At 46.6% G+C, this 25,286-nt stretch overlaps 1 protein-coding gene across 2 annotated transcripts in view; it reads right to left on the bottom strand.

The window, feature by feature from the left end:
- The window catches only part of LOC138511215 (long-chain-fatty-acid--CoA ligase ACSBG2-like), a 531,477-nt gene that overhangs the window by 5,410 nt on the left and 500,781 nt on the right, over window positions 1–25,286 (bottom strand). For both annotated transcript variants that reach the window (XM_069626743.1, XM_069626744.1), the window contains exon 12: window positions 1,699–1,945. In XM_069626743.1, coding sequence (XP_069482844.1) covers window positions 1,699–1,945 — 247 coding nt within the window. The remainder of the gene's footprint in view (window positions 1–1,698; window positions 1,946–25,286) is intronic.

Raw genomic sequence — 25,286 nt, 5'->3', positions numbered from 1 at the left:
TAAGAAAAACACGAATCCCTGAATCATATGCTGGTTTCTCGACCTGCAACCCTTTCGTTTTAGTGTAGAACATCACAAAGGTAAAGAACAGGGTAATGGTGATTCCCTCTCATGATTTCCTTTACCATATGGAGAAGCCAGCTGCATGAGGGGAAAGATCTGTGACGAATCACAGGGTATCGTCATTGATCCCATTGCAGAAGCCCCTGCCCATGAGGCCAGGGAGGCGAGGCCGCTACCCGATAGCCCCCGCGGAGGGGGGGTACTTAGCTGGTGGATCTTATGGGGAAGGAAACCCTCTGTGAGACCAGTGATGACTATTCTGGGAGAATGTGGTATATAGAATCCCCATCTCTGTCCTCTCAGCCCTCTCAGCCTCTCCACACATCTATGTACGTCTGTAGTGTGGAGGACCCAGTGCATATAGACCATACTAGAACAAAGAAAAGTGAGACCTATCCAGATGGAGCTCACAAAAATGCTGGGATGAGAAAAATGGGCCTACCGAGATGGCAGTTGACAAAAACACAGACGAAGAAGAGCTGGCCACCAGGAGGCAAAAGCCCACTGTGGAACCAACATAAGTGGTACAGTCACCCAAGGGCATAAGGCAAACATAAAAAGGAAAGAAAGACTATGCTTACATACAGATCCTCTGTGGAGGAACCGAGAGCCGGCTTAAGCACCTCTGCACAGAACAGAAAGGGCTATCGGAGCCTCGCTAAACAAAGGCTGTGTTACCAGTTGTCCAGGATAGAGAATCAGGGGCCCAGGAGAGACCAGGAGTCGACCACACGGTCAGACCAGCACAAGCAAGCCCCATCTCAGCTGGTCCCACAGGGGAGGAATGTTCAGATCAGCCAACTTGCTTAGGTTGCTTCCGGATCTCACCCTCAGCCATTGAAATCCTTCTTAAAAGATACCAAAAGGAAGGTATCAAAATATATCCTCATATCACTTATGTCTGGTCCCTATGGTAACAGGAGTGACATATCCAATACATTCTGATCAAGAGTAATACATTGTCTGAAATAAGTTAAATAATCCTCCTGATACAAAGAGGACTTTCACCACTTGTATTCTCTCAGCCAAAGGCTCAATAACCAGAGTGAACAACAAAGTTAGGAGAGACCATCCCTGCCTTGTACCGCTTTGTAGTTTGATCCAATAGGAGGCTGCACCATTGACCCTAACCACTGAACCCGAGTCAAGTAAAGCGCTTGCAGCCCGCTTCTCCAATTATGCCCAAACCCATATGCTTCTATAACCCCCTCTAAAAAAAGCCATTCCACCCTATCGAATGCCATTTTGGCATCCAACGAAATGACTACAGGGTGTTATGTATAATGTATTGCTTTTCTAACATTGTCTGGTCCCTGCTGTCCAAGGACAAGCTCTACCTGGTCCAAGTGAATCAGACTCGGGAGAACTACATTCAAGCAGGTGTCCAGCCCTTTTGTTAATATTTTCACATCCACATTTAATGAAGAGAATGGCCTCTATGAGGAACACTTCCAAGGATCTCTTCCCTCCTAGAGGCTAATATTTAAATTAACACTCCCTATCAGCACCAGGCGATGATGGAGAGTCCATGCCCCGCTTTTAACACAGTACATGCTGCGTTTTCCATTTACAGACAATCATGCAGTTACCAAATCCGATATTACAGACATTTCCATGCGTATCATTGGTACTCACCCAACTCTCCACCTTCTTGGGTGAAATCCTTTTCCAGAATGATCCATTTCTGCACCTTTTGAGCCCTGGAAACTGCCCTGTGGTTCACTCGGTCCAAGCCCTCCTGGATGGCCTTGTAGATCAGAGGGTCCTTGGAGCACACCACCTCTGACACGCGCGTAGATTGGCTGCCCAGCTGCTGGCAGAACTTGATAGCCTCTGGGGTCAGTTCATCCTTGGGTTCTAGTGTAATCGGATCTATGGTGCACTGAGCAGAGGAACAAAGCACAATGAAAATGAGGCACCCGCTGATATCACATTTGTATTTGATTTTCTTACATTAATGTCGCAGAGAAGCCACTAAGGCCCTCTACAACCAAGACACCAAGGAGAACAGCTCTTATGAAGGGGACTGTGCAGGAATGTGCTGTTATCAGAAGATTAGGGGGCAGGAAATGGTGTAAAAGGGACAAGTATCATAGCAGGTGCATCAGTCTGACAATCACTTTTGAGCCAATAATAGTATCAGCCTAGTGGTTGACAGCTAGAGCACAACATCAAGGAGAGTTAAATGTGGAGCGTTGACTCTTAAACAATGGGATAAGATTTACTGCAGGTCCATACAGAAGTGCTTCCAGGAGGGACAGAGGGATTTGTCAGGCTGATGACGGGGTATCTGGACTGCCGCAGTGGTATTGGTCCACCAATGCATTACCTTATTTTGTAATGATAAACCATCAAAGGAAATGCATTGTTCCACTGCTCAGAGCAGGACAGTTTGCCTGATGCAGATCACCCTCCCTTTATGAACCTGCTTTGGAGTCAGTTGGGTACTTCCTTTTTACTTGGTACAGGGGCCTGTGATACTTTGAAATACTTTGAATACTATTGGAGATGGCGTCTACCATTTTAGAAAGCTTATATTTTTCTTCCCTCAGGCCATAAACCTTCTTTGTATAATATGCTATTATATTTAATGAGATATTACATTAAAGAACCTATGCTCAGATTTAGACTGCATTTATTTAGGTTAATTATTTCAGTGTTTATGAATTTTAATATAAAAATAAACATACATCGATGGACCAAAAAGTGGGAAGTTAGAGTGTGATGTAGCAGGCTGCAATATACGACGGGTAGATTTATCAGGACAGCTCCAATATTAATGTAAGATCTTCTGTGACAGAAGCTGTAGCTCTTGCAAACAAGCCCACAATAGAAAGCAGGCACTTGGTGACCTGAAGCACAATGGCCAGATCTCTTTGGGTGGAGTAAGAGTTGTTCCATAAGTAACTGACCCATCTCGAAGCACAATGTTGCCTGGAAATTTCCAGTGTGGATTTCAGTCTGGCCATGCTCAGGAGAACACATTCATCCACCTGTGGGATGATGTGCTGGGATTTCACCTCTCTGGAGCTATTCTCATTCTTCTTGTCCATGGGCTCCGGGATTGGCAGATCATGATATCCTACTGGATCCTATCAGATCTCTGTCAGCTTGTGGATCACTTTCAAACAAAGCCTGGTGTTATCTGAACTCTTTTTGGGGAAAAAGGAAAATTTTAAGTATTGGAAAACATCCAGTCTATCATGCAAGAATCTAATCAGGACCCCGTTTCCCTTGCCTATTACCAGATATTTTAAATCCCTTTTGGGCCCCTTCATTCTATGTTGATACACACAAACATAGCTGCATAGATAGTATGGCCATGACATGAAGCATGGAGCTTGATGTGTTTCTACTGTCAGAAGTCCACTTTGAACACAATATGCTGAAAGACAGTGAAGGGTGATATGATATGATATGATAGGTTATTTATAGCTCGCTTAATACCCAGAGGTTTCTAAGCGTGGACCCGGGGATCGAACCTGTGTTGCTCCGTGTCGTCTTGCTTCCAAGGTAAGCACGTTGCCCCTGAACTTTCCTCCTGAGTACTTGCCTTTGGTCAGATTATGGGCATTGATCAACAGACCATACCAGTCTGGATTATGGATGGATTAAAGGAGCTTTATGCTTGTTCCTTACCAATTATAGTACACAGAAGAACAGAAACATTAGGACTTATTCAGAACACAGACCTGAATCAACTTTACCTATAATCAGCTTAAGTTGTCTCTTTCTTCCTTCAGCTCCTCTCCCATACATATAGAACCATTTCATAGGTCAAAACAGAAACATAAAGTATCAGGACAGTCTTTGATCAACAGGTCCATAGGTTCAAGTGTTTCCTTTCACAGTTCACAAAATGTCCTCCCTTAAGTTCACAGCCTCATGGGTTCTCTGAAGAAACAAAGGGGGTGTGTTGCTTCTTAGTCAGTGAGTGTGTATAATCATGGGAACCTGGGCTATTTCTTCAGATAACTCCATGACCTGACCATGATCCCACATTTTCAAAGAGACCATTAGGATGATAAGGACATCTGGGTGGAAGATGTGCTGCTTACTCCTGACCCCCCTGAGGTGACCAGAGGAAACCTGTTTCAGATAGGAGCAGTCATTCCCCCTTCCTTGGGGCTTTTTGTGGGCTCCCATAAAGCTCCTGAGAAACCTGTCCACACAGAAAAGGGTGCCCTTCTTCTTCCAGGAGACATGGAAGCAGTTCTCCTGCTCTCAAATGCTGCTCCTCTTCAGGGCTGGTAGGCAAGACATCAGCACATCCATCTTTCAAGGGACTATCCTTTGTTCGGTCTCTAGAGCCAACGTCCTGGCCTGACCTGTGCTCAAGGATTATAATTTGTTTTTTTCCCCCCGCTGCTGATGTGCCTGACCTGATCGACTGCAGTCTCAATCTTGGGGGTACTCTGACCTCGTTCTTTTTTGTCTTGGCCGCCAGGCACTGCAGGGGCTGCCTGCAATCCTTCACAGAACATCAACCGTTACAATCGGATACTTGGCACTGTAACTAACCTTTATACGGAGTGCTTTGGGTCCCTTCAACGAACCGTATGAGCCTGATCGACATCTTGGGGGACTTCCTCTTCCAAATCCATCATATTTGTAGAAGGAAATCGTTTTTTTTGGTTAAGGACAGCAGCAGAAGTGGGGGAGGACCAAGTAACTAGAGGAAAGCAGGAGTGACGGCTTGTGGAGGATATTGTTGGAGTAGGTACTAGTACTGCGTTTCACAGAAAGGAGTGTCAGGTATCTTTCTCTCACACCATCCAGGAGACGCTTTGGTGCTCTGACTAAGATTCCCAGAATGCAGCCTCCAGCCCAAAACGTGTCCATCTTACCCTCAGTGTCTGCCTACTATCTCTGCCTCACTGATGGTCTATAGTATATCTCCTTGCCTTCCTTTCGCAGCCTACACCTCCTCCTTGCAGGTCAGTCGCGTCTTATGCTAGTGGTTCCCAAGTCTTTAGATTTGTAAATTGCCTGTCACAGGCATAGTAGCGCTAACAAGACGTACAACAGGCATAATAAAACAAACTAAATTGTGCATAGGAAGTCCCTCACCCATTATCCGCATAAGGGCAGAGCTTAGGCTAATCCAGGGTTCATCCGAATATCCTAGTTTTCAAGTCCTTTTTAAACGTGGAGAAGGACTTGCATAGCCTCAGATCGGGATTCAGCGCATTCCAGCTCTACGGGCCGTGTAGGCAAATGACCCCTGGTTGACCCCCCACAAGTTTGAACAATGGTGTTTTTAAGAGCCTTGCATTATTTGATCTTAGTGTCCTTCGAAAACAGCAACCCGGCGAGGCGGTTCGAAAGGTACGCTGGGCTTAATCCATATAAGCATTTATGTGTGATCTATAGAAGGTGGAGTGTCACTCTACTAACTATAGGCAGCCAGTGTAGTGCCCTCCTAGCATCTGTGACATGTTCATTCTTTCTCAGACCCTTAACCGTTCTAACCGCGTTGTTCTGAATCACCTGGAGGTGCATGATTTCTCCTTTCCCTGCACCCTGCAGCAGACTGGCCCTGTACTCCAATTTGGCATTGATAATTGCCCTTGCAATTGAGGCACAATTATCCCGTGACAGAAAGGGTCTCAACTGTGTAAGAAGTTTGAGATAGTAGGAAGTGGACGATACCAGATAGCTCACATGAGCCTAGATGTTAAGCTCCTGGCCAATCACCATCCCCAGGTCGTTCACTTTCGGGAGGGGTGTGATGGTGCACCCTGCTATGAACACCTCCCTGTAGTCTGGGGAATGTTTCCGTAGGCGTGAGGCTGTCCCCTCAATCATAACTTCGGTCTTTGCATCATTGAGCGCCAGATTATTCTCCATCATCCAGGACTGAATCAATGAATAGACCCTATTGATGGACTCAGTGTCCCTGCTCTAGTCTCCTGGGCATCGGGATCAGACATTGAGTATCATCAGCATAGTTAGTATACAATACCCCTTTGGAATCCAGAAGTTCAAACAGTGGGAGTGTAAATAAATTAAACAGAACCAGGGACAAACACGATCCCTGTGCTACCCCGCAGTGAAGCTGGAAATCATCGGCCCTGCAGTCGTCCGCAAGGACCTGGGCAGTGCGTACAGATAAAAAGGATTCCACCCATTTTGCAGCTGTTGGAGAACAACTAGCCGAGTGCATAAGTCTGATGATCAACAGGGCGTGATCTACCAGGTCAAATGCCGCGGAGAGATCAATCAGCACGAGGAGGGCAGTGGCTCCTTTGCCCACAATGTCCAGCATATTGGCCTTGAGGTCAGTCGGAGAACGTTCTGTACGGTGTGCCTGCACCTGAGTATATACGGCCTGATCTGATACTTTGAGCAGCAAATGGTGAGTTTGAAATAGACCTAAAGTTTGTCGGGACATCCGGATCAAGAGAGGGCATTTTTTGATAATGGGGCTCTCCATGTCTGCTTCAGACAAGCTGGCACTGAACATTCCTTAAAGGATGGTCAGTTGGTTGGCACATCATTTAACTACCCTAGAGGGGCACACATCTCCTTTACAAGATGTCGGTTTAAGTCAGTTCATCACAGTAAGCATATCACTCTCCGAAACCAGGGCAAAGTCAAGGAGCGGAAGGTTTCTTTTTACCTCATGGGGGATTTGTGCTTGAGAAGTCTTTGCAAATGAGTCCTTTTAAGTGCTGATATCAGCCTGAATTTCTTTGACTTTATTATTCATGGCGTCCTGAATTGAGGTACATCATTTTTTATCTTTGACAGTGGTGGAGGTCTGTGGGCAAGGGATCTCCAGTTCCTTAAGGATCTTAATCATTCTTTTAGAGTCTGAATTTCCCTGCGCAAGCCTTTGATTGTATTCCACTTTCCTTGCCTTAATGATGGCTGCTTTATGCACTTTAGCTGCCTTTGCATATGTATCTTTATTAGTTTCCAAATGTGAGGCTTTCCACAACACAAAGCATTGTGCTTAGCTATTTTGAGCTTTTGAATGTCACTGGAGTGCCAACTTGTGTCTCTTTTAAGTTTACACCACGTCTTTTCCGGAGCTAAGGTGCTGACTGCAGTTTCCAACATCCTTTGATCTGCTTTTGCAGATTTGTGTAGTGTCAAGTTTTGGCAGCTCTTTCCCCGAGTGCTCTCGAGGAGGAGCACTGCAGGTGAGAGTCGGGCGCGTGTTTCTAAATGTCGTTATCACTTTTTTCACTTCAATCTTCCTGTTTTGACAGCTTCTACCGGAACGTGTATCAACTTGTGGTCCGACCATGGGCATGGTACCACCTCCCCCAACTTAACATCGATATTGGGACTAGCCACGCATTCAAGGGTCCTGCCCCTTGTATGCGTTGCAGTCAAGACATTCTGTTGGATGCCTACACTGGATAAAGTAGCCTCGGTAATAGTGACCAGTGTGTCTTTATCATCCCGAAGACCGAGGTTAAGATCTTCCAAAAGGATGGCCTTGGTACGGGGTCTGAGGCGTAGCACTATTGTGTCCCACAGCTGGATTGGGAATTCTGGCATGGGTGTGGGTGGTCGGTAGACCAGAATGAAGTCAATGGTTTTGTTAGCATCCAACAGGACGTATCACAAACTATTTGGCCATTTAAATGCACCAAATGGGTCTGAAGGGTGGACCAATGTATCAGGGCAACACCTCACCGTCTGGGGAGCCAGTCTGCCCTTAACATTGAGCAACTAGAGGGGATAGCCAGTGCTGGAGCTGGACCTGCAGCTTCATGTAGCCAGGTCTCAGTTATGGCACAAATATAAATGTCCTTTTTTAATATGCAATCTGCTATTTCGGTGGCATGACAAATCAACGATCTGGTGTTGATCATTAAGCACACAAGCGGTTTAGTCATCCTTCCCACAGTTCAGGAGGGCCCTGGGTTCCTTACTAATTCAGTTAATCCGATACCTGTAGCAGAGTGTATTAAATTTAGTGTCCAGGAGACCGTCGAAGCTCTCGATGCGTCCCAGATGCAAACCTGCGTTAACTAGCCACAGCAGAACGCGCCATTGCTGACGCGATGCAGACGGGAAATTAAGTCCCTGGGGAAGATGGGAACTGTAGTTCTTGGGAACTACGCTTATCTCATGGGCCTGGATATTGAAAAATCCTGTTTGAAAGATACACAGCAATTTAAGCCCCCACAGGGTGTGCTGCTTCTGCCGTGTTGTTAACGCAAAGTCTAGTCCCTCTAAATTGAAACACACTAGTCAGCATGTCGAACTCCTCGCAATGTGCTATCTCGCTCCAATGAATAACATGCAACACTTCCCTCCACCTGTATCCACACTCACACTTATCCCAGCCCCTCTGCTGACTGATACCCCCAGGATTCAGAAATCCTCCACTAACCTGGCTTCTATGATACACCCTTCCACCAGGATCCAGAGGGAACAAGGGCACGCCCCTCCTGCTCACAGAACTCTCTCCTTTGCTGCTCCACATTTCAACAGCTACCGCTCTATATAGCTTTGCTCCATGTGCCGTGTCTCTTCCTCTTCCCAGACCTTCACCGCATTGATGGGTGGTCCTATGACCTGTCCTCACTGGTCCATATTGCTTACTGGTCCTTTGCTCCTCCTCATTCCTTCTGTAGTCCTGATTTCTAGTCACAAGGTCTAGTGAGAGGTGGCCCCCATTGCTTTTATTGCCATTTTTTCTTCAGAGGGATTTGGTCTGAGGTTGTTCTCTGTTCTTCTAATTTACAACAAGCTATATTTCTGCTTTCAGCAGGCTCGGCAAGCAACAGAAACATCAATGTATGTTGTGTGACGCAAGATGTAGGCAGTTCACCAAAGTGCATTTCAGCTGCACAGTGCAAGTTGACACAGGTGTGCATAGCAGGAACTGCTCTTTCCAGCCAACATGGAGTGGATTACAGGAGTCATGTTGCCAGAATTCTTGTCTGTTCTATGGAGCGGTGTGCTGCTCCCGGATTGTGCAGGCCGTTGATGGGACTCTATGATGGGGGAACTGGGAGAACGAACAGACTTAAATGCACATTTTGCAGGAGAAAACAACGTGGGGAGGGAGAAAATGGTGGATGAGTGTGGCCGTTGAGGAGTGTGGAAGGGTGAGGTGATTGGTGTCCGTGGGTGTGTGAAAGGCCACAAAGCGGTTTGTTTTTATTTTTTATAATTACTATTATGGAATAAGAAGATAAAGGAGTTACATGATCCTTCCCAATTGGGGAAAGAAGGCAGCACTGCATTTTATGGAGAAAAATAAAGCAAGGTAGGGTAGAGGCTCCGTATATTTAGTGGGCCTTGGATCTCCTAACCCAATATAGGGAGAGGGGTGTTGGAACAATACGTAGTAGTTTTTGTATTTTTAGTGATTTTGTTGTTGCTTTGGTTGGGATCGAGGAGGGGTCCATGGTGGTGATGGTGTGGTGTGTATCAGATGGAGGTGTGAGTGATAAGTGCAGTGAATGGCGAGGAAGGTGTTCATTTGAGGAGTGAGTGAAGAGAGTAAGAGAGGTGAGGCATTGGGAAACGGTAATTGCATTAAAAGGTGATTGAGGGGAGCCACAAGAAGGTAAGAGAGCCGCAGGTTCGGCCCTGTGACAGGCGGACAGACTTTTGAGTGTTAAAACCAACTGAGAAGGCAGAACCGAAAATCGAACTGACCACTCCACTAGAATATTTTTGCAGCTTTATCACTATATGTTAAGATTAAAGATATTTGTACCGTGCACTGTCACCACCGGAGTGGTTCCCAAGTGCTCTGGCAGATCTGAAAGTAGAGTGTGAATAAAGGGGGGTAGAAGGGCAGTAGGGTGTAGTGGGAATAGGAAAGTGAGAGTTGTGATGTTCTGTTGGCAGCTTCAGTTTAGTTTGCACCATTCGCTGAGCTTAAGTGCGGTTTTTGGGTCGCTGTGAATTACCATCTGCTGTTATGTTAATGTTAAAGGATGTGCTCCCCTGGCACTCTGGCGGATCTAAAAAAAAAGGGGGTCAGTTGGCGTACATCAGTAGGGCAAAGTTGGAGAAAGAGCAAGGGAGCTGTGATGTGCTGTTGGCAGCTTCAGTTAGGTTAACACTGTCTGCTGAGCTGTTTGCTGTGGTATCCGGTCGGTATTTATTTATTTATTATTTTTTACATTTATAAAGCTCACAAAGTGGCCCTGGGGCATCGTGGCGCTGTTACAGCAATGCTTACTTCTTTACATGAGAGACAACAGGAGCACATATATGTGGTTCTTGTCTACAGTGAACCTAACACACGACAGGTAATGGTTTAGTTGACATACCCACGGTTCTAGGTGTCCATTGTGTGCTGTTGTCTAAGGCTATGTGTGGTTTGTTTGTTATTGCAGTGTAGTGAAGTGTGTGCGGTTTGCTGTGGCTTTAGAGGTATGGTTGTGTTTAGTTAGAGTTTGAGAGGTGAATGCAGAGGAGTGAGGGTTGGTTATTAGCATTGTTGTCTGAAGAGACGCACACTCATTTTGTGGCTCGTCTCCCGGTGTGACTCAAGGTAATATTCACAATCCTCTCTGGAAGTGACACAAGCTAATATTCACAGTTCTATCTTAATGTGGCACAGGCTAATATTCACAGTTCCAACTTAGTGTGGCACAGGCTAATAATCACAGTCCTCTCAAGATGTGACTCAAGGTAATATTCACAATCCTCTCTGGGTGCGATGCAGGCTAATATTCACAGTTCTTTCTTAGTGTGGTTCAGGCTAATATTCGCAGTTCTATCCTAGTGTGGCACAGGCTAATATTCACAGTCCTCTCTGGATGTGATGCAGGCTAATATTTACAGTTCTGTTTTAAAGTGGCACAGGCTAATATGCACAGTCCTTCCTAGAGGGGACTCAAAGTAATATTCACAATCCTCTCTGGATGTGACTCAGATTAATATTCACAGTTCTTTCTTAGTGTGGCACAGGCTAATATTCACAGTCCTCTCTAGATGTGACTCAATGTCACATTTACAATCCTCACTGGATGTGACGCAAGCTAAAATTCACAGTTCTTTCTTAGTGTGGCACAGGCTAATATTCGCAGTTCTATACTAGTGTGGCACAGGCTAATATTCACAGTCCTCACTGGATGCGATGCAGGCTAATATTTACAGTTCTATTTTAAAGTGGCACAGGCTAATATTCACAGTCCTTTCTAGAGGTGACTCAAGGTATATTCACAATCCTCTCTGGATGTGACGCAGGCTAATATTCACAGTTCTATCTTAGTGTGGCATAGGCTAGTACTCACAGTCCTCTCTAGGTGTTCCTCAAGGTAATATTCACAATCCTCTCTATGCGACGCAGACTTATATTCACAGTTCTATCTTAGTGTGGCACAGGCTAAAATTCACGGTTCTGTCTTAGTGTGGCACATGCTAATATTAACAGTTCTGTCTTAGTGTGGCATAGGCTAATATTCACAGTTCTATCTTACTGTGGCACAGGCTAATATTCACAGTCCTCTCTAGTTGCGACTCAAGGTATATTCACAATCCTCTCTGGATGTGACACAGGCTAATATTCACAGTTCTATCTTAGTGTGGCACAGGCTAATATTCACAGTTCTATCCTACTGTGGCACAGGCTAATATTCACAGTCCTCACTGGATGCGATGCAGGCTAATATTTACAGTTCTATCTTAGTGTGGCACAGGCTAAAATGCACGGTTCTGTCTTAGTGTGGCACAGGCTAATATTCACAGTCCTCTCTAGATGTGACTCAATGTCACATTTACAATCCTCACTGGATGCGACGCAGGCTAAAATTCACAGTTCTTTCTTAGTGGGGCACAGGCTAATATTCACAGTCCTCACTGGATGCGATGCAGGCTAATATTTACAGTTCTATTTTAAAGTGGCACAGGCTAATATTCACAGTCCTTTCTAGAGGGGACTCAAAGTAATATTCACAATCCTCTTTGGATGTAACTCAGACTAATATTCACAGTTCTATCTTAGTGTGACACAGGCTAAAATGCACGGTTCTGTCTTAGTGTGGCACAGGCTAATATTCACAGTCCTCTCTAGATGTGACTCAATGTCACATTTACAATCCTCACTGGATGCGACGCAGGCTAAAAGTCACAGTTCTTTCTTAGTGTGGCACAGGCTAATATTCACAGTTCTATACTAGTATGGCACAGGCTAATATTCACAGTCCTCACTGGATGCGATGCAGTCTAATATTTACAGTTCTATTTTAAAGTGGCACAGGCTAATATTCACAGTCCTTTCTAGAGGTGACTCAAGGTATATTCACAATCCTCTCTGGATGTGATGCAGGCTAATATTCACAGTTCTATCTTAGTGTGGCACATGCTAATATTAATAGTTCTGTCTTAGTGTGGCATAGGCTAATATTCACAGTTCTATCTTAGTGTGGCATAGGCTAGTAGTCACAGTCCTCTCTAGGTGTTCCTCGAGGTAACATTCACAATCCTCTCTATGCGACGCAGACTTATATTCACAGTTCTATCTTAGTGTGGCACAGGTTAAAATTCACGGTTCTGTCTTAGTGTGGCATAGGCTAATATTCACAGTTCTATCTTAGTGTGGCACATGCTAATATTAATAGTTCTGTCTTAGTGTGGCATAGGCTAATATTCACAGTTCTATCTTACTGTGGCACAGGCTAATATTCACAGTTCTCTTTAGTTGTGACTCAAGGTAATATTCACAATCCTTCTGGGTGCGATGCAGGCTAATATTCACAGTTCTTTCTTAGTTTGGCACAGTCTAATATTCACAGTTCTTTCTTAGTGTGGCATAGGCTAATATTCACAGTTCTTTCTTATTGTGGCACAGGCTAATAGTCACAGTTCTATCTTACTGTGGCACAGGCTAATATTCACAGTCCTCTCTAGGTGTGACTCAAGGTATATTCACAATCCTCTCTGGATGTGACGCAGGCTAATATTCACAGTTCTATCTTAGTGTGGCATAGCCTAGTAGTCACAGTTCTCTATAGGTGTTCCTCGAGGTAATATTCACAATCCTCTCTATGTGACTGTCACAACTTAGCGGGAGGGATAAACACTCTTGAGGCCGATTGGTTAACAAATTTCTTTTATTTTTATTCAGTTCAACTCTCAACTGGCACTAACGAAGAAAATGGGAAAAAAAAGGAAGTCTCTTTAGCGTAATAACCCTGCTTAGAATTTCGGGGTCGGTGGCGAGCTTTTCTAGCAAAGGGGTATTCGCAGCCCTATACAGTCTCAGTTCTCAGAGGGCTCCCTGTTCGTTCCCAGCTTATACGGTGGGTCAGTGGGTTTGTACCCCGTTACCCCAAAACCTCCAGGTATGGACTCCCCTCATACGCCGAGCGCCTCACCGTCTTTCTCCTGTATTTTCGTTCGTATAAACTCCTCGGCCACTCGGGTAATCCTCTTCCTGATTTCTCTTGTCTCCTCGATCAGCTGTTGCCGCGGCGTGTGCTGCCCCTCCGACTCCTCGGTCGGGTACTCCCTCGCTCAGTCACACCCCAGCTGTTCGTTTACCTGCAGCATTGCATCTTCTCGGGGATTCCCCGGCCAGCCGCTCGTCATCGGGATTTCTTTCACAAACTCCTCCCACACGAGGGAGGGCTCCGCGGCGAGGTGCCTTCTCGCCCCCCTCTTTTCGCAACCAGGTGCGACGCAACTTGTGGATTTCGGCAACGTGCCTCCTCCTCTTCAAACTGGGCACAACCGGTGCCGGAACAACTTCTCTCAACAGGATTTTCTTAGGGCTCTCAGTACGCCCATTCATAAGACGGTTCCTCCTCCTCCGCATTCGGTCCCTGTTCAAAAACAAACCCCCACAACGCCAGGATTAGAGAAAAGCCCTTTACTTCTTTCCCCTCCACCGATTGGCTCTTAATCACCGTCAATCAATTCACTCCCTCCCTGGTGACATCACCCTATTGTCCTCTGCTTGCTGTGATGCCGGGCCACTCCAGAGTCTCCAATGGTCCAATCCTTCACTGCATCACAGACCCCCTCTTCCGGGCTCTTACGCTCGGGAAGAGCATGCATCCTAGACAGGAAATCTGCTTGTGCCATTCTCCGGCCAGGTCGATGTATCGTCTTGAAGGAATATGGCTGAAGGGATAGAAACCACCTCAACACTCGAGGATTCGTATCTTTGTTTCTAGAGAGCCACACTAGAGGAGCGTGATCCGTCACCAACGTGAATGATCTTCCTAACAAATAGTACTTTAGGGCTTCTATTGCCCACTTTACCGCCAGACACTCTTTCTCGATGGTGGCATATCCCATCTCGTTGGGTAACAGTTTACGACTTATAAACAGGATTGGTCTCTCCTTATCTCCATCGTTCTGAAACAGGACGGCCCCCAGACCATAACCTGAGGCATCCGTATGTAGGAAGAATGGCATTTGGAAATCGGGACATTTTAACACCGCTTCATTCGAGAGGGCATTCTTTAGATCCTCAAAAGCTTTCTCGGTTTTCTCATTTCTCCACTCCCTTTGACGGGGGGCCGTGGACTTTAACAGATCAGTCAAGGGAGCCGCAATTGTTGAAAAATGTGGGATAAAACGTCGGTAATAACCTACAAATCCTAGAAATGCTCTCACTTGTCGAGCATTTACTGGAAATTGCAAACGCTGGATGGCCTCTAGTTTTTCCTTCTGAGGCTTAATTAGCCCTTGACCCACCTGGTACCCCAGGTATTTAGTGTGGAAATTGGCCAGGTGAGATTTCTTTGGATTAATGTGTAGTCCGGCATCTCGTAGTGTGCGCAGGATGGCCCGTAAATGACTTAGATGTTCTGTCCAACTCTGGCTGTAGACAATGATGTCATCTAAGTATGCTCCCACATAGCCTTCATGACCCTTTATTAGAAAGTTCATCAGTCTTTGGAACGTAGCCGGAGCCCCATGAAGGCCAAATGGCAGCACGGTAAACTGATATAAGCCGGTGGGAGAAGCAAAAGCCGTCTTTTCTTTATCCGCTGGATTCAAAGGGATCTGCCAGTAACCCTTGGTTAGATCTATCGTTGTCAGGTATTCGGCCTTCCCTAGTCTCTCCAGAAGTTCTTCAATACGCGGCATGGGATATGCGTCAAATTTTGATATTTCGTTCAGCTTTCGAAAATCTAGGCAGAACCTCGATGTCCCATCGGCTTTGGGTACGAGGACTAGGGGAGAGCACCATTCACTATAAGATGGCTCGATTACCCCCAATTTGAGCATTTCTTGGATTTCTTGGTTCACCGCCTGGACCTTCGCTTCGGGAATCCTGTATGGGCGAAGTCGGACCTTGACTCCCGGGTCGGTTTGGATCTGATGACAAGTTAGCGTGGTTCTCCCGGGAAGTGACGAGAATATTTCTGCATACTCTCCCACCAAGTTTGACAACTCATTCTTCTGGCTAGTAGTTAACTCCAGATTAATGTTCAATGCCTCCTTGCCTATTTCTTCCCCACTGTTAGGCATACTTTCCTCCGTCATCTCCTCCACGTTGATCATGGTTATGGTTGGCACCGGATCGACCCACTTTTTTAACATATTGATGTGGTAGGTCTGTAGCGGTATCTTCCTCTCAGGTTGACGAACCCGGTACGTTACGGGACCCAAGACTTCTTCGATGGTATAAGGTCCCCTCCAGGAGGCTAACATTTTGTTCTCTGAGGTGGGTAGGAGAACTAAAACTCTGTCTCCCACTTGGAAACTTCTCATGCGAGTCCCTTGGTTATAGTAATGCTCCTGGTTGAGTTGAGCTTGTAGAAGATGACTTTGTGCAACTGCCTGGAGTTTCTCCACCCTCTCCTTCAATTGTAAGGCATATTCGGTCAGCGTAATCTCTGAGCTGGGTTGTTCCTCCCAGTTTTCTCGTAAAATATCTAATAAAGTTCTCACCGGCCGGCCAAACAAGAGTTCGAATGGCGCAAAACCTGTCGAAGACTGTGGTGTATTCCTTAAGGCCATCAGAATCCAAGGGATTAGTCTGTCCCAATTCCGTTCTCCGGGCAACATGGTTTTCCTTAGCATTAGTTTTATAGTTTGGTTATACCTCTCCACTAGACCATCGGTTTGTGGGTGGTATACTGCTGTTTTAATCTGTTCTATGTGGAGGGTATCACACACCTGTTTTAATACGGCTGACATAAAATTGGTGCCTCTATCCGTTATGATTTCTTTGGGGATGCCGACTCTTGTAATAAATGGGACCAAGACGTCACAGACTTGTTGCGCATTAATGGATCGTAAAGGAAAAGCCTCTGGGTATCGAGTTGCATAATCTACGATTACCAATAGGTATTTGTGACCTCTGCTTGTAGGATCTAGTGGACCCACTATGTCCATCCCGATCCGATGAAACGGTTCCAGTATTAAGGGCATCGTTTGTAACGGGACTTTTCGGACATTAGCTTTGTTCTTTTTTTGACACTCAGGACACTGTTGGCAGAAGCGTGTCACTTGTCCATATACCCCTGGCCAAAAAAACCTAGCGAGTATCTTCTTGGTAGTTTTTTCCACTCCGAGATGACCTTCCCCTAACTGGACATGTGCCACTTCCAGCACGGACCTGGTATATTTGTTGGGTACCAGCAGTTGTCGGACTTCTCCTTCGGTGGGGTCGGTGACCACCCTATAGTATAATCCTTTGTCTTTGATGAAGTAGGGCCCTTTCCCACTTGTCGTTTCTCCTAATGACGTTCTAGCGTTTTTTAATAGGGGATCAAGTTCCTGTGCAGAACGGAAACTGTCCCCCTGATCCTCCATAGTCCAATCCACTGCTACAGGATACATGTTTCGCGCAACCCATTCTCGTTTCTCTCTTCGCTTTTCTACTCGACTCTTCCTCTGTTTGTTTGATTTTGATGTGATCTCTTGGTGGTGGAAGGGCGCCTCTTTCAGCCACCCTCTCTCAATTTTCTGGATAATGCGTGATAAGTCTGGTACATCGGATCCGACTAACAGGGGCTCCGGAAGCACCGGCATCACAGCTGCTCGTATCCCTATCTCTTCCCCGACTAACTTAAGATGAATTTTTTTTGTTGGGTATCTTTTGACATCCCCATGCACGCAGCGTATCTGTACAGTCTCATTCGTCTCTGGCATACCACCTACCAGTTCCGAGTTGACAGCAGTCTGTAGGCTTCCCGAATCTATCATGGCTCTGGTAGGTCGGCCCTCCACTTCTGCCTCGCACACATAGGGATAAGAAGGCTTCGTTCCGAAACCTGCCTCAGCTTGGTTACTTTCCTTGGCGACCTCCAGGGTCCCCATCTCCATCGGTTCGGCTTTTCCTCTCTTGGGACATAGTCGGGCTAGATGTCCCCATTCTGCGCACTCGAAACACTGGGGTCCCCGGGCCCCGAGGATAGGGGGTCTGGGACTTGCTGAGGTCGGAAAGCCTTCACTGGGAGGTCGAGTCTTTAGTACCTCCCAATCGGGTTTTCGGAGCATTGAGTTCGGCCACCTTGAACTGCCAGAGAGTTTCGGGCCAGTACCGGGGTTTCCCCCCATCCCCTTCTGGATGGCTGAATAGGTTAATAGCTTCCCCTGGCCCGCCTTCTGATATGCGGAAGCTATATTCACCGCTTCGACCAGAGATGGTTTATGATGTTGCCGTACCCATCTTTGGATCGGTAGGGGTAGGGCCTCGAGGAATTGTTCCAGCACGACCTTCTCCGACATCTCATGGGCGGTGGAGGTGGTTGTCTGCAACCACTTGTCCCCTATTTCTTTCACCCGGTAATACAGCTGGCGAGGAGTCTCATCGGGAAGTAGTCGAGTCTCTCGGAATTTAATTCGGTAGGCCTCTTCATCATGACCTAACCTCTCCAGGACCGCCCGCTTCATCTCTCCATATGGGGTGTCTCCTGCGGGGTTGGCTGCTTGGTATGCGCTTTGCATCTCCCCCGTCATTAGGGGGGCCACATAATGACACCACTGGTCTGTAGGCCACTGGGCATTCCGAGCCACTCTCTCAAAGTTCACAAAGAAGTGAGCCGGATCTTCCCCTGAAGTAAATTTCTGTAGCACAGAGGTAGGCACCTGCGTATGGCTCCTTGAACCGGATGTTTCCATCAGTTGAGCTTGCTGAAGCTGCAAGGCTTGCTGGAACGTCTGCCGATCGGCCTGTGCTTGCTGTCCCTGCATTTGGAGCGCTTGTTGTAACAACTGTTGCCCTTCGGCCAATGATTTGATCAGTTCCTCCAGTCTCTTCGGAGGCGTGGGTTCGAATCCCACCGCTGCCACCAAATGTCACAACTTAGCGGGAGGGATAAACACTCTTGAGGCCGATTGGTTAACAAATTTCTTTTATTTTTATTCAGTTCAACTCTCAACTGGCACTAACGAAGAAAATGGGAAAAAAAAGGAAGTCTCTTCAGCGTAATAACCCTGCTTAGAATTTCGGGGTCGGTGGCGAGCTTTTCTAGCAAAGGGGTATTCACAGCCCTATACAGTCTCAGTTCTCAGAGGGCTCCCTGTTCGTTCCCAGCTTATACGGTGGGTCAGTGGGTTCGTACCCCGTTACCCCAAAACTTCCAGGTATGGACTCCCCTCATACGCCGAGCGCCTCACCGTCTTTCTGCTGTATTTTCGTTCGTATAAACTCCTCGGCCACTCGGGTAATCCTCTTCCTGATTTCTCTTGTCTCCTCGATCAGCTGTTGCCGCGGCGTTTGCTGCCCCTCCGACTCCTCGGTCGGGTACTCCCTCGCTCAGTCACACCCCAGCTGTTCGTTTACCTGCAGCATTGCATCTTCTCGGGGATTCCCCGGCCAGCCGCTCGTCATCGGGATTTCTTTCTCAAACTCCTCCCACACGAGGGAGGGCTCCGCGGCGAGGTGCCTTCTCGCCCCCCTCTTTTCGCAACCAGGTGCGACGCAACTTGTGGATTTCGGCAACGTGCCTCCTCCTCTTCAAACTGGGCACAACCGGTGCCGGAACAACTTCTCTCAACAGGATTTTCTTAGGGCTCTCAGTACGCCCATTCATAAGACGGTTCCTCCTCCTCCGCATTCGGTCCCTGTTCAAAAACAAACCCCCACAACGCCAGGATTAGAGAAAAGCCCTTTACTTCTTTCCCCTCCACCGATTGGCTCTTAATCACCGTCAATCAATTCACTCCCTCCCTGGTGACATCACCCTATTGTCCTCTGCTTGCTGTGATGCCGGGCCACTCCAGAGTCTCCAATGGTCCAATCCTTCACTGCATCACAGACCCCCTCTTCCGGGCTCTTACGCTCGGGAAGAGCATGCATCCTAGACAGGAATGACGCAGACTGATATTCACAGTTCTATCTTAGTGTGGCACAGGCAAATATTCACAGTTCTTTCTTAGTGTGGCACAGGCTAATATTCACAGTTCTATCTTCCTGTGGCACAGGTTAATATTGACAGTCCTCTCTATGTGTGACTCAAGCTATATTCACAATCCTCTCTGGATGTGACGCAGGCTAATATTCCCAGTTCTATCTTAGTGTGACATAGACTAGTAGTCACAGTCCTCTCTAGGTGTTTCTCGAGGTAATATTCACAATCCTCTCTATGCGACGCAGACTTATATTCACAGTTCTATTTTAGTGTGGCACAGGCTAAAATTCACAGTTCTGTCTTAGTGTGGCATAGGCTAATATTCACAGTTCTATCTTAGTGTGGCACATGCTAATATTAACAGTTCTGTCTTAGTGTGGCATAGGCTAATATTCACAGTTCTATCTTACTGTGGCAAAGGCTAATATTCACAGTCCTCTCTAGGTGTGACTCAAGGTATATTCACAATCCTCTCTGGATGTGACGCAGGCTAATATTCACAGTTCTATCCTAGTGTGGCATAGGCTAGTAGTCACAGTCCTCTCTAGGTGTGACTCAAGATAATATTCACAATCCTCTCTGGGTGCGATGCAGGCTAATATTCACAGTTCTTTCTTAGTTTAGCACAGGCTAATATTCACAGTTCTTTCTTAGTGTGGCACAGGCTAATATTCACAGTTCTTTCTTAGTGTGGCACAGGCTAATAGTCACAGTCCTCTCTAGGTTTGACTCAAGGGAATATTCACAGTTCTATCCTGATGTGGCACTTGTCAGTATTCACAATCCTCACTAGTTGTGAAGCTGGTTAGTACTAACACTTTGGTGTGCTAGGCTAGTTTGTGCCAGGATATGTATTCTCAGTCCGTTGTTGCAACAGCAGTAGGTGGCTGAGACACAGGGAGGGCTGTTTTAATCATGGGCCAGAACAGGGAATAAATAAACTAATATTAGGACATAAGTATACATTTTTAGTGTCCAAATACAAGGGTAAAAAGCTTCAAAAGAGGAAGGAAGTGTTAGAATTGTGGAAGATGGTAGAAGATTTAGACGATGTCGCACCAAGCCAAGCCAAGTTATCCGCGGGAACGCCAACCGTAGAAAGTCAGACTTTTCCCACTGGACCCCTGGGGGTCGATTGCCCCACCCCATGCGGACCAGACACAGAGATACAGAGGCCTACAAACACACCACAGTCCCCGTTAGGATGTTATCCCACCCGTGCTGCTTTATGATACACCAAATCAGTGTATGTCTCTCCCGCATACCACCGTCCCACCCCCTATCATCATCACAGGCCCAGTATCAAAATATCCCCAATTCTCAGACATCTGCCACATCGAGAGAAAATGAAAGGGTGTGGCGGTCTGGATAAGAAACCCCAGAAAGGGGCAAAAAGCACTATGTGTGCTAGATGAGTGGAGAGAGCAAGATATTTTGTTTAGGATTGATAGTATGGCTATTTAGGATGTACATATAGAGAAGGAGGATAGGGGGAGTAGAGGACAGCGAGTGGGAAGTTTGGATTATGAGACTGTGGGTCTCATTACAGGGTAGGCGGTAAGGGATTACCGGCACCGGTAAGGGCACCGGTGCCGGTAATCCCTTACCGCCCTACTACGAGGTCCCAAAGCGGGTCCCTTCCATAACGCCTGGTTTTACCAGGCGTTATGGAAGAGACCCGTTGAGGGACTTCAGAGCTAATAACGGGCCTGCTAAAAGCGGGCCCGTTATTAGATCCATCCCCATTCCCATTGAGCCCTATGGGGGCTCAAATGGGAATGGGGAATGGTTCCCAGAATGGGGATTTACCGGGTCCCCCAAGGTCGGAATGACCCGGTAAGTCCCTATTCTGGGAATACGGACCCGGAAGGCGGTAAGGGGGTAGCCATGGCGCTAAGAGCGCCATAGCTACCGCCTACCGTGTAATGAGGCCCTGTATGAATTATGGGATTCTCGGAAGTGAGATGGGTGGGGACCCAGGAGATGAGGAGTGGGATACGGTGGACGAGGTGGAGGAAGAAGAGGCCCCACCTGTGATTTCATCACGCGTGGAAAGTTTATGGGGGCCCTGATTAAGACACACATACATAGGCGTATATCAATCGTCAAAGGTAAGGTTATGGAAAAGAAGAAGTTGAGGAAGGATTCACTTGCTGCATAAAGGGCCAGGACAGGCTCAGCTGTGGAACAAGCTGCCCCTATCAATTACGCTATTTTCCAATCATTTGGCCTCTAAGAAGGCCTTAAAATCTAATTTATTTTGAATTCAGTGGCTGATGGCCGGTGGTTGTTTTCTGGGCTCTTATCTTTTCCTCTCCAGCGCCACGATGCCTTTGGGTGACCCTGCACTATATAAGAATTCATAAAATAACATAACAGTATGTTACGTGGTCACACATGGATATGAATAATTTAATTAAGGCATTGCCGCCCCTCACTTCAGGGGCAGAGAAATGGATATATGCATTTGAGAAACAGACAGCTGTTATCACCTTAGCTGTGAGGGATTTGAACATTGTATTTGTTGCTATCTTGGGGGACCAGGCTGATGATATATGGTCTAATGCAGGGTACACTGGAGTACGGCTGGGAGAAGATATACAGGATGGGGCCCATTTCAATGACATTAGGGCACAGGTGTGGGCAGCCTTACACCGTGCCTTCGCCAATGCACCCTGTTAGGGAGAACTCTCAGAAATGTGCTAATTACCTTCTACCTTAGAGACAACCAGCTCTTTTGCTGGACTTTAGGACTTTTAATTTCTCACCTGAAGAGAGTGGGACCATTTTTCCCAATCTCTCATGTGTTTTTCTGCTATTTGGACTCTGTGTTTCTTTTGACTTTGGAGTCTGACAAATTCCATAGGCATCATCTTAACATTTCAAAAAGGTAGCAGGCGCTCCTCTCCAGAAAGAACATGGCATGATAACCTGTTCTGAGATGAGAGTTTGCAGCACACGCTTTTTGCTCACTGTACCTTTCACAGATAGGAAATACCCATTTGCATATCAGTGTTTGTCCCGCCCACATGGGCAGTCCAGCACCGAAATGCTATGGCAATTCCTCTCTGAACAAGAGTACCAAAAGCAACCCCATACACGTGTTTCAGCCTTGTTGGGCCTCATCAGTGAGGTGAAGCTTTGTCTCTCTGAGCACAATGAGCAGGGAGTCCACGTCTGGTTGCCCCCAGGTAACTCAGGGTGACCAACATTGTGACACACAGCACCTTCAGTGCAATGGCACAGGGAAGTCTCTTAGATTTCCCAAAAGTTGAAATACCTTCTCTTGATGAAACTACTGTTTCCCAGAGCAGTGAAGTGAAATTGACTTTACTTACATTTTGTAACTTTCTAGACTCAGCGCACTACCATAGGGTGCTGGAGGGGTTACTTAGTATCCTCTTGTGTTTAGTTTCTCATGTAACATTTTTATATTCCCCTTTCTACAACTAATGGCTGCTGGCAGTGGTTTACTTTTTACTACCATTGTGTGCTTTTATTGCGAGCTGCGTTCGCAGCTGCAGTAAGGCACCCATGGATGCCCATTTTGTCAAAATGGCCCGGTCTTATTTTTTCGGCATTTCTTGTTGTTAAGGTCCTTCTTAAGATTTACTCTGCGTGCCAAACCAGGTTTGGTCCCTTTGTTCTTTTTGTCTTTGGCGGGATTCACTGGTGAAGCGTGTCTGGCAGGGCCATGAAGTGAGGGAGGTGCCAGAAACCCCCTGTGCTTAATCCCCTTGGTTGCAGGAATGCACCCGCAGGTGACTGCCCAGCTGGCTGTCCTTGGAGGACAGCCACCCTGCTGTGTGATTGACAGCTAGGCTGCAAAAGAATGGGAGAAATCTGCATAAAAGACAGGGTCTTTTGGCTTGGAGTCGGCCGAGTCGGCCACTGGATGAAGGAATCCGAAGAAGAACTTGGAAGAGACAACTGCTGCAACTACTGGACCGTTGGTTTGCCCAGTGAAGCACTGCTGCTGTGCTGAAGCTCCGAATTTGCCTCGATTAAGAAGCCCTGCAAGGACGACTTCTCCCCTTGGGTTGGTGGGACCAATCGACCCCAAGACAAGCTCATCTGGAAATCCTCTTGAAGCTGGCTGTACTTCCATTGCTGCTGCAGGAACCAATTGCCAGGGAGAGGAACACCAGAATCGAGTGTCTTTAAGTCAGACCCGTCCTCCAAGCAGATCCTCCAGACTCCCAGGAAGCAGGACTGACCGAGCCTGTGCCACCTCAATAGAGTGCTGGACCCGAGATGCAAGGAAAGTCCATAGTGTTAGCCGAGAACTGCCGTGGTGCTATTTTTACCTACCTGCAAGAAGTGTTTCAGCTCACTTAGACTTTTGCTTAATTAACATTGGCTGTCCTGGCTCCCTAAAAGACTCCTCTTACCTCTGACGTTGTGCTTTACCTTTCCCCCAGGAAAGGATTAATTTACTTTGCATTGGAGGGTTCAAAATTACTTACCTGCTTAAGAATATTCCCTAAAACCTTTTCTTTGACACCAAACTCAGTATTGCTCTAAATGTGCCAGCAATATATCAATGTCCACAGTGTCATAGTTATTTAACTCACCTGATGGCGTAGGAAGTGTCTGTGTGCCATCCCCAATGGGTATCTACCGATTTGTTGAAACTGAGAGTGTGTATTTTGCAGTGTATTTTTGTGTTACATTTATTTGCTCCCTTCTAAAGAAGGCTTATTCAACTGACTGTTAAATGAATACATAATTGTTTAATCAAGAAACATTGAGTGTAAGAGTTTATTTTGATAATTGTCACTGTGAATCTCTTTGTTATACCCTTACAGCTCACATTTGCCCCTTTTGGGATACACCTAGCTACTCAGCCACACTACCAACCTGTGTAGTACAGACTTATATCAAAGGTAGTTTTGTTACCTATTGCCAGGAGATCAAGGCTGGCGCAGTCTCCCACAGGGTACTGCATACAATCTTGCCTAACGCCCCCGGTCTTCATTCAATCATGCAGTACACAATGGGGGATGGTGAAGACCCCGCCCAGTATATTTTACAAGCTCCAGAGATGGGGAGGGTCAAAAACTGAGAATCTTGGGATCGGTCAATTACATTCTTTTATTTTATGGTCAAGAAGGGACCTCGCAAACAGCACTTGAGAAAATAGTGGGGATAGAAGAGAAGGGATGGGCGGACATGCAGTCTATAATTATACATCACTGTAAATGGTTGAGAGAAAAGAGAAGAAAATGGCCCAACGACATCAACAGAGGAAGCGAAACTGGTACAAAAGAAGCTAGCAAAAATATCAGTGGAGGGGCCTATGGTAACAGCATTACATGACAAACAGACAGAGACCAGGGCGGTACAGGCAGAGGTGAGAACAGCCCCTGCATTAACAAGAAGATACGACTGGAATGGTGGGTTTCAGCCTCAATATCAAGGATGGACCCAAGTAGGATATCAATGGGGGGCAGGGAGATTTGCAGGCCAGAGAGGGGAAAAGAACAAGTTACTTACCCCTAGTAATATTCTTTCGACGGGATGTTCCTCCAACGTATTCCTCATCTTTAACATGTAATGTCCAGCTTCACCTGCTTCGGAAAAAACGTTTTCGGCAGAGTACGCTGTGCGTCCATGTCATCGAGGGATGTCCCTCGAAGGCCTTCGTTGAGGGTGATGTCATCAGAGACCATTTATAGCATGTGCTGCACCTGTTGGCCTCAGTTCTGTTTTTTCTCCTCATGCTGCCCCGATATTCATAAAAACGGGCATGACAGTACTCAATCTGTCATGCATGGGAAATTCTGCAGAGGGGTAGGTTGGGAGGGTGATGAGGAATACGTTGGAGGAACATCCAGTCGAAAGAACTTTACGCGGGGTAGGTAACTTGTTCTTCGAATGGATTGTGTCCTCCAATGTATTCCTCATCTTTGACAGACTCCCAAAGCAGTGTTTATGATTGGAGGAGGGTGTAGAATTTTAAATATTACACATTTTCAA

The sequence above is a fragment of the Ambystoma mexicanum genome, chromosome 6p (genome assembly GCF_040938575.1).
Source record: "Ambystoma mexicanum isolate Mex_15411 chromosome 6p, UKY_AmexF1_1, whole genome shotgun sequence".
NCBI classification, from domain to species: Eukaryota; Metazoa; Chordata; class Amphibia; order Caudata; family Ambystomatidae; genus Ambystoma; species Ambystoma mexicanum.
This window is presented reverse-complemented; position numbering and strand designations above follow the sequence as displayed.